The sequence below is a fragment of the Solanum dulcamara genome, chromosome 1 (assembly GCF_947179165.1).
Source record: "Solanum dulcamara chromosome 1, daSolDulc1.2, whole genome shotgun sequence".
NCBI classification, from domain to species: domain Eukaryota; kingdom Viridiplantae; phylum Streptophyta; class Magnoliopsida; order Solanales; family Solanaceae; genus Solanum; species Solanum dulcamara.
In genome coordinates this window covers 81,004,549-81,013,454 of record NC_077237.1, presented here as the reverse complement: position 1 = coordinate 81,013,454, position 8,906 = coordinate 81,004,549, and the positions used below count along the sequence as shown (strand labels likewise).

The 8,906-nt window shown below is 35.9% G+C and overlaps 1 protein-coding gene across 1 annotated transcript; it reads left to right on the top strand.

The window, feature by feature from the left end:
- Positions 1-1,129: 1,129 nt before the first annotated feature.
- Positions 1,130-8,750, top strand: LOC129880032 (DEAD-box ATP-dependent RNA helicase 39). Its single transcript, XM_055953850.1, has 9 exons — positions 1,130-1,744; positions 3,149-3,244; positions 3,327-3,515; positions 3,586-3,726; positions 5,818-5,958; positions 6,562-6,704; positions 7,239-7,368; positions 7,478-7,526; positions 8,144-8,750. The coding sequence occupies exons 1-9, from the start codon at positions 1,196-1,198 to the stop codon at positions 8,623-8,625; spliced, it is 1,920 nt and encodes a 639-aa protein (XP_055809825.1). The 5' UTR covers positions 1,130-1,195; the 3' UTR covers positions 8,626-8,750.
- The last annotated feature ends 156 nt before the right edge of the window (positions 8,751-8,906 follow it).

Below are 8,906 nucleotides of genomic sequence, written 5' to 3'. Positions count from 1 at the left end.
AAGCCAACACCCACTTCGAACTAAAACCATCACCATTATAGAAAACAAATAGATGTGTATCACCATAGAATTAATCATCATCCGTATTTGTTTTCTGGTGATGGAAGAACAAGTGAGATAAAATGGACTGGAGTGTTGAGGTGACACATGGTATCATCTTCTTAAAATATCAATATCACATGAGATTGAGCATCATCTTTAACATTTCTAAGAGAGGAATATATTTGAATTATTTAAATAACGACGATTTTTATACAAATAATATAACGAAGGATAAAATTGATTTTTTTGCATAGTAAAATAATAATTTTTACCTTTCTTTCCTTAAAATAAAACACATATTTTCTATTATGTTTCATGTATATTATGTTTGGTTCAATAAACCAAATATAAACACATAAAAAGCCCTATATTATTATTTTTATTGTATTGTATTGTCAAATCGCTCTATAGTGTCATTATTTTTCTGAATGATTCATGGCTACTATAATAATCTGTTATAATATATATATATATATATATACTGACATTTAACGTTTAGATCTTATTTAGTTGATAGAGTATAAATAGAAATATACAAAACTAGAAAGAGTATAAATGTAAAAAAGGCAAACATAAGTATCCTTTTATTGTGGAGTTATCACCAAATTGATAAATACTATTTAAATACAATTTTATTTTCTTTTAGATATTTCGATTTGAAATTTACTATGTGCACGATATTAATAAAAAATAGCACAAATATTTTATTTTATACATCATATATTTTTTACAAACTCAATATTTGAATATAATTATTATAGAAGGATAATTTTACAAAAATTATATGCTATAATGAATGTCATTACAAGTTAGAGGTAGAATACTATTATAGACGAGTAAAATATAACATGAAAAATGAAATTGTTATAATAAATATCTTATAACGAGTAGATATTAGAAATAGAATACTATTACAGACGACTAAAATATAACATGAAAAATCAAATTGTTATAATAAATATCTTATAACGAGATTTGACTGTAATCCGAAATAACTTTTTATCCAACCAAATGACCCCTTATTATATATATATATATATATATATATATTTTTTTTTTTTTTTTTTTCTTTTTAAGATGCCATTATCAGAACTTAAGCTTTGGTCTTTGTATACTCCCATTTGTCATCAACCAAAGAAGCAGAACGTCTCAAATGGGAGTTGCAGGAAGAGCACTGCTAAACCTTTCTCTCACTTCCACTACTTCTTCACTCCGTTTCTCTTTCTCTCTCCTCCCTTCCCGTTTTCCCTTAACCAGAAACCCTCTTCTTCCACAGCAGCCCCGTAGGGTTTATCTAGGGTTTAGACCCCTTTCTTCTACAGCTACTACTGCTCCTCCTAATGCTGCTGAAGAAGAAGATGCACTTCAACCCATAAAGCATTCAATTCTTTTAGAAAGGCTTAGGCTGAGACATCTCAAAGAATCCCCAAAACCCAATTCAGAAATCAAGCAATTAGCACGGTTTAAAAGTGAGGTTGATGATGGAGGGGTTAGGAAGAGTAAGAAGAAAGCGGTGGCGTCGAGTTTTGAGGAATTGGGGTTGACGGAAGAGGTTATGGAGGCTTTAGGTGAAATGGGTATTTCTGAGCCAACTGAGATTCAGTCGATTGGGATACCTGCTGTGATTGAAGGGAAAAGTGTGGTCTTGGGTTCGCATACGGGTTCTGGGAAGACGCTTGCTTATATGTTGCCTATTGTTCAGGTGTAACATTCATTTCTGAGCGTTATGTTGATTTTCGACGGGATTTGGCTTCTTGGTAGTGTAGAGCACTGTGTTTGTCGTAGTATTAGCTTTATTCATGTAGTTTCTTGCTTTTGATATCTGTTACCATCTTTGTCAATTGTGTTATGGTCATCGCGCTGATTTGTTGTTGTTATTGTTCTTTTTCTAGATGCTCTGAACTGCTTTCCTTTTAAATTGGCGTGTTCTCTTTACTCCCCTTTTTCCTTTAGCTTCTCTACCTCCACGAGGTAGGGGTAAGGTTTGCGTACACTCTACCTCCAACACCCACTTGTGGGATTTCACTAGGTATGTTCTTGTTATTGTTGTACTCACATTCGTTGTTTGATCATGGATAATGACTTGTATTTGTTGTTAGTTAGTGAGTAATACTAGCTGTAGCTTTTTTATTTCAAAAATAAAAATAACAATACTAGTTGTAGCTTTTGCCCCGTTATGTTTTCCTTTTTAGTTTAGTGTGGAGTAGATGGTTTGGATTGATATTGATATATTACTTAGGAAAGGGAAAAACTTCATCTAGGATGACATACTATGCTAGCTGAAATTCCAACAATTTGAGCAAAAATGAATTATCTAAATTGATCAACTACCCTTCAATACAAAACTAGTGGGGGTCGACTATATGAATCCTTTGTATCCATATCTCGATTTACAAATTCAAGCAACTACTTCAGATATTCTATTCCTGATCCTGAACGGTTGCTTTGTCATTAAATAGAGCAATATAACCTTTATTTATCTTTTATCAGTATAACCTTTAGTAAAATAACAAGATTTTGTATTTTTTTTTCAAGAAACTCTGTTCCATTCCATCACTGAATTAATGGCCTTTTATTGCAAATTAGAGGTACTCAACACGAGGTACTGACAAGGTTGCACTTATCCTTTACTGATTTGCAAATTGCCAGATTAAAAAGCAAACTCCTTGCAAACACCAGTCCTAGTGTAAGTATACAACATCAATTAAGCCTAAATACTGGTATGGGGAAGTAAAGAAGACAATTTATAATTGGATCAGATAGGTTCAACACCTAATCCAACTTCGCCTGGCTTTGCGTAAAACTGAAGTATTCAACCTGACCATTTTTTTGTAGCTACGAAAAATCGTGGCAGTGGAATATCTTTCATAAATGGAGCTTCCTTGTGTTGAAAACTGTATTTGCATTTAGCTTTGTAGGTCTGAAGAATTTTATGGGTTATAACTTTAAATAGCACAAACTTCATTGGTTGAGGTACTAGTGAACCATTATATAAACACTCAGGTCTTCGTGTAACGTCGTATTAAAGCTGATTAGTAGGCTAACTTTTATTCATAGTTTTACTTTTTTTTTAGCTTGATTTGACATATGGTGTTTGATATTTCAGTTGTTGAGACGAGATGAGGAATTGGATGGTATGCTCATGAAGCCTAGGCGCCCCCGAGCTGTTGTGTTGTGCCCTACTAGGGAGCTCTGTGAGCAGGTTCTTTATCATTAATGAAAGGATTTTCTTAATTAAAAGTGAGAGGACATTTCTGGCTAACAAAATTCAATTGGCATTGCAGGTTTTTCGTGTGGCAAAATCTATAAGTCATCATGCTCGATTCAGATCTACCATGGTTAGTGGTGGCGGCCGTTTGAGACCTCAAGAAGATTCTTTGGCAAGCCCAATTGACATGATTGTGGGGACTCCAGGCAGGGTTCTACAACATATTGAAGAGGGAAACATGGTTTATGGTGACATCAGATACTTGGTAATTGTTTTTGTTTCTTCCAGTTGCTGCTTTGTTTTCCAAGTCTCTAACTGTGACAATCTCTGGATAGGTCTTGGATGAGGCTGATACCATGTTTGATCGTGGTTTTGGTCCTGATATACGAAAATTTCTTGCACCATTGAAAAACCGTGCTTCAAAGACTGGTGATGAAGGATTTCAAACTGTTTTGGTGACGGCAACAATGACAAAGGTATGCCAAGTGGGTCGTGAAAGACTAAATAAATAATTTATTTAAAACTGATGGTTGCTTTCACCTTAAGCTTTTGTCTTAAAAAATGTATCTTGATAGTTTAGGTTGAAGTTTAGCTATTGATTGGCTGCAATTAAGCTGACATACATAAACTTCCTTTTCTATTTAGTGTTTGCAATGAAGTTTATCCTCATAAAATTGCAATGAAGTTTACCCTCATAAAATTTCTTAGTCCCAGCTTGTATCTGGTGGACAATCTGGAAAGAGAGGAATTCTAGATGTTTCGAGGACAAAAATTGTGATCTACAAAGGATCAAGTTAAACTGCATTAAGCTTTTTTGTTTTTGGTGTAAACAAATGTACTTAGAAGATACTGGGTCAATCATTGATATCCTAGGCTCTTGTTAGGATTGCTGATTTGGTTTTTTATTTTTGACATGTTGTAGATATGGTTTTCAATACAGCCTATGTACTGTCCTTGTCAATATACACTAATGTTACCTTCTCAAAAAAAATAAATTCTTAAGTCAACAAAGTTGCTAATGTTTAAGTTTCTGATATGAAAAGGTAGATTTTTTTTTGATAACCATGGTGTTTGGGTCAGTTTGCATGCACCTAGACTAATTCCACGGAGTGCCTGTTATGTCCCACTGGTACAAATACCGACTAACTTTGGACAGAGGGAGAAAATCACCTAGTGTTTTTGCCTCGGTTGGGACTTGAACTTGAGAATTTCATCCCACATCATTAACCACTAGGTCATACCCTTGGGTGCGAAGAGGTAGCTTTTATAACTCATGATTTAGGTTGAAGTTTAGCTATTGATTGGCTGCAATTAAGCTGACATACATAAAATTCCCTTTTCTATTCATTGGTTGCAATGATGTTTACCCTCATAAAATTTCTTAGTCAATGAAGTTGCTGATGTTTAAGTTTCTGATATGAAGAGGTAGATTTTTTTCTTGATAATCATGGTGTCTAGGCCAGTTTGGGTGCACCTAGACTAATTCCACGGAGCACCTGTTATGTCCAACCAGCACAAATTCCGACTAACTTTGGACAGAGGGAGGAAATCACCTTGTGTTTTTGCCTCGGTTGGGATTTGAACTTGAGACCTTATGATTTTCACCCAGTTCATTAACCGCTAGGCCGTACCCTTGGCTGCGTAGAGGTAGCTTTTATTACTCATGATTTAGGTTGAAATTTGACTATTGATTGGCTGCAATTATGCTGATATACATAAAATTTCTTTTTCTATTTATTGGTTGCAATGAAGTTGACAACATGATGCCATCTATACACCCTTCTTAGATTTGCTGAAAAGATTAGTGTACATCCACCTTCTGAGTGTATTTACTGAACTCTGTAGAAATTTTTTAAGAAGTTAAAAATCACAAGGAAAGGAAAGATAGGGAAAATAATGAATAGAGCTTTGTCCCATAAATTTCAAAAAAGGATGCAATGCTTAATAAGGGCAGTCCGGTGCACTAAAGCTCCCGCTATGCGTAGGGTCCGGGGAAGGGCCCGACCACAAGAGCCTATTATACGCAGCCTTACCTTGCATTTCTGTTAGAGACTGTTTCTAAGGCTTGAACCCGTGACCTCTTGGTCACATGTCAGCAACTTTACCAGTTTTTCCTTGCATATCTGTTAGAGGCTGTTTCCAAGGTTTGAACCCTTGACCTCTTGGTCACATGTCAACAACTTTATCAGTTACTGCAAGAGAAATAAAACTAGGATGAAAAGTTTTGTTTGGATCATTATTTCATGTGCAAGAGCAAGACAAGGAGAATCTCAGCTCTTACAGCTGAAGGCAGTGCTGCCATTGTATCATATCACTATAATTGATTAAGATCCTGTATTAACTCCTAAGGCTTCAAGATGAGTAACTTGTCATCAAAGTTATTCCTTAACATACAGTAATTCACCGATTAGGCAGTTGTACATGATAGTCTCATTGTAGTATAGCTTATTTCTGGTGATGTAGCGTTATTTGCATGTAGTTCATCTCAACCTTATGCATTTTCAATTGATTCAATTTGCACATTTTATACTTTGAGGCGGTTCAGTTGATATTTGTATGCTTTGCAGGCAGTTCAAAAGCTGGTTGACGAGGAATTTCAAGGGATTGAGCATTTACGTACTTCTACATTACATAAGAAGATTGCTTCTGCTCGTCATGATTTCATCAAGCTTTCAGGTTCTGAGAACAAGATGGAGGCGTTGCTACAGGTATAACACTGTTTATGTACTTGTTTCCTTCATGCCAGGCATGTTTATGAGTGTGTACGTACAGCCTGATATAATGTCTGTATTCTTGGGAGAAGCAACAGAAAAATATAAATCTAAATGAAACTTGAGTATGTGAATCATTTAGGTCTCTTTAATATTACTGCTAGGGTAATTTGACAGACTTCTATTGTTGTCCCCTTCTCAAAATGAGACCTTTGATCTTCCTGTTCAAGGAAATCTAGTCGACAGACTATGAAGGATATCTAGTTGACAGACTGTGTCACATATTTAATGAAGAAATTCTGCTGTGATTGCTAAAGTTTTATGGGGTTTTACTGTCACTAATTTGAAACATTTGGTCAATTTGCGGTAGAAGAAACTGCACTACTCTTGTTGTTGTCTCTCGGGTTTAGTGGCTTAGGTATAACACTCAACACTCAGGAGTCCTATTTTCATGTTCAAGAGATGTGTGAATTCTTTCCATAGGGTGGCAGTATACAAGTTGTTCACATAAGAACAAACTAAGTTTCCATATAATTTTGCTTATTGTAGTTCACAATAAATAAATCAAAAAAATTCTGATTTATATTATGTAATTGCCAGGTTCTTGAGCCAAGTTTAGCAAAGGGAAATAGGGTGATGGTGTTCTGTAACACGTTGAATTCCAGTCGTGCTGTGGATCACTTTCTCAATGAAACCCAAATTTCTACTGTTAACTACCATGGGGAAGTTCCAGCGGAGCAAAGGTAAGAAGAGAAAAGCTGAATAATATTCCTGCAACAGGCAATGCATTGCCTGATCTGCTGCTTCGACTCTCTTGGTCTTTTTGCTTTTACTTTGACCCCCTCCATTCTCATCCTCTTCCCCTACCCTTCACTTTTAGCGGGAAGATATGAATTTCTGACTTTAGCTTTGATTGATTATCAGACCTTCCTCATCTTGAGGAACATAAGGACAAAATATCTTGTTTGTCATTACTATGATTTGTGCTCTCTTTTGCCATTGTTTGTGGCTTTTCCCTCCAATCAAAAGATGGAAAGAACCACAATAAGCTCAATTTGCTATTCGGAACTTTTCTACAAGGGGGAAAACTAGCTAATGTCAAAGATCATGAGCTATTTATTTCTTAGCTGAAAAGTTCCAACATGTTAGAAAGTCAAGATAGAGGAAATGCCCATGATTCTCTAATGGATTTATGTTCCGCGTAATATAAGCACCACTCTATCAAGTTTTTATATGCTTCACTTTTGCCCTCCATTCATAACACTTTTCTTCTGCAGGGTTGAAAACCTTGCAAAGTTTAAGAGCAATGAAGGAGATTGTCCCACTTTAGTCTGCACAGACTTGGCTGCTAGAGGACTGGACTTGGATGTTGATCATGTTATCATGTTTGATTTCCCTAAGAATTCTGTAAGGACCATCTTCGGCTTTGCAAAACATGTCATCGTCTTGCCAATACAAGCTAACACCAGTTCTTTTTGTGTATAAATTCTTATCCTTTTTCCTTTGAATATTTTAGATTGACTATCTCCATCGCACTGGAAGGACTGCTCGTATGGGTGCCAAAGGTTAGTTTGCATGAATCATGATGAAATAAGTTTTCCTAGTTGAATTTAATCCTTCACCGGACAGTATTTCATTGGTGCTATGAATGCATAACATACATGCTTGCTTCATAAATTAGATTTGCAACTTTAATAATCTTACGTGCTGTTTTCATTTCCCTGAGAATATCTTCTTGATAAGGTAACTATTCATTGAATATAAATGGGTGGGGGTGGGGGTGGGCGTAGGGGGTGGTATAAAAAAAGTGAATAACCTTGCACCAAAACATGGTTTTTGCATGATGCACTCAATGGTATACAAAAAGTGAATAGCCTACACCAAAACATGGTTCTTGCAAGATGCACTAAATCGTATCTGTGCTAACAGGAATTGTGGATGCTCCAAAAGCTCAAGAAATTAGCCGTAATTTGTCCATATTTTTTCCTTCTTGAGGAAAAAACCAATGCTCCCTCAGTGTTTTTGATAATGTTGCTTCGCGTGCTTGATTTTCGAAAGATGCATGTGCTTCTTACTTCATAAATGCAAGTTTGAAATTTTCATTATCTATTTTAGCTTTTTGTTTCAGTTGACACTATCTCAAGCCTGCTAAACTCAGAATACCTTTTATTGCATGTGGTAGGGAAAGTAACAAGTTTAATTGCCAAAAAAGACTTGCTTTTGGCCAATTGCATCGAGGAAGCCATGAAGAAGAATGAGAGCTTGGAGTCTCTCTCAGTAGACGGTATCAAAAGAGACAATGCCAGGTCTCGCATAACCGAACAGAAGGACAAGCGCGAAAAGTCAGTGAAAGTTTCAAATTCAAAAGGCCAGGCTAAAGCTTCCACAGGCAAATCCTCGAGTGTTACGAGAAAGACCATCGATTCAAAAAGATCTCCAAAGACTACCAATTCAAAAAGGTCCCCAGGAACCAAGTTTGGTAAAGTACCAGCTAAGTCAAAACCAAAGATAGCTACTAAGGTGTCCAAAAAGACCAGCAGTTCCACTGGAAATAGACGAGTAGATAGCCGAAGCTCTAGTGTCTCCACAAAGAAACTAAATGTTGTTGGATTTAGGGGCAGGAGTTCATTATCGAGTAAAAATACAAGGGTTAAGTCTGCTTAACAGGTCTAGGGCTCAATCATGTATACGGAACTTTGTTTTCTTTTGTTTTTTTCTTGTAAAATTTACATTCGATAGTTTTTGCTTTTTGGACATTAAATTGTGCAATGTCAAGAGCCATTCTGTCATGTCATTGTTGTTCCCTTTCTGTCACTATGCTGCAATCATCTACTGTTTAATGATCCTATGTATATTATCAGAGACAGAAATCTCTTCTTGAATACGGAAATTTTCGACCAACTACAACCTAAACCTGAAAAAACAGGTTGGACTGGGAAAAAGGT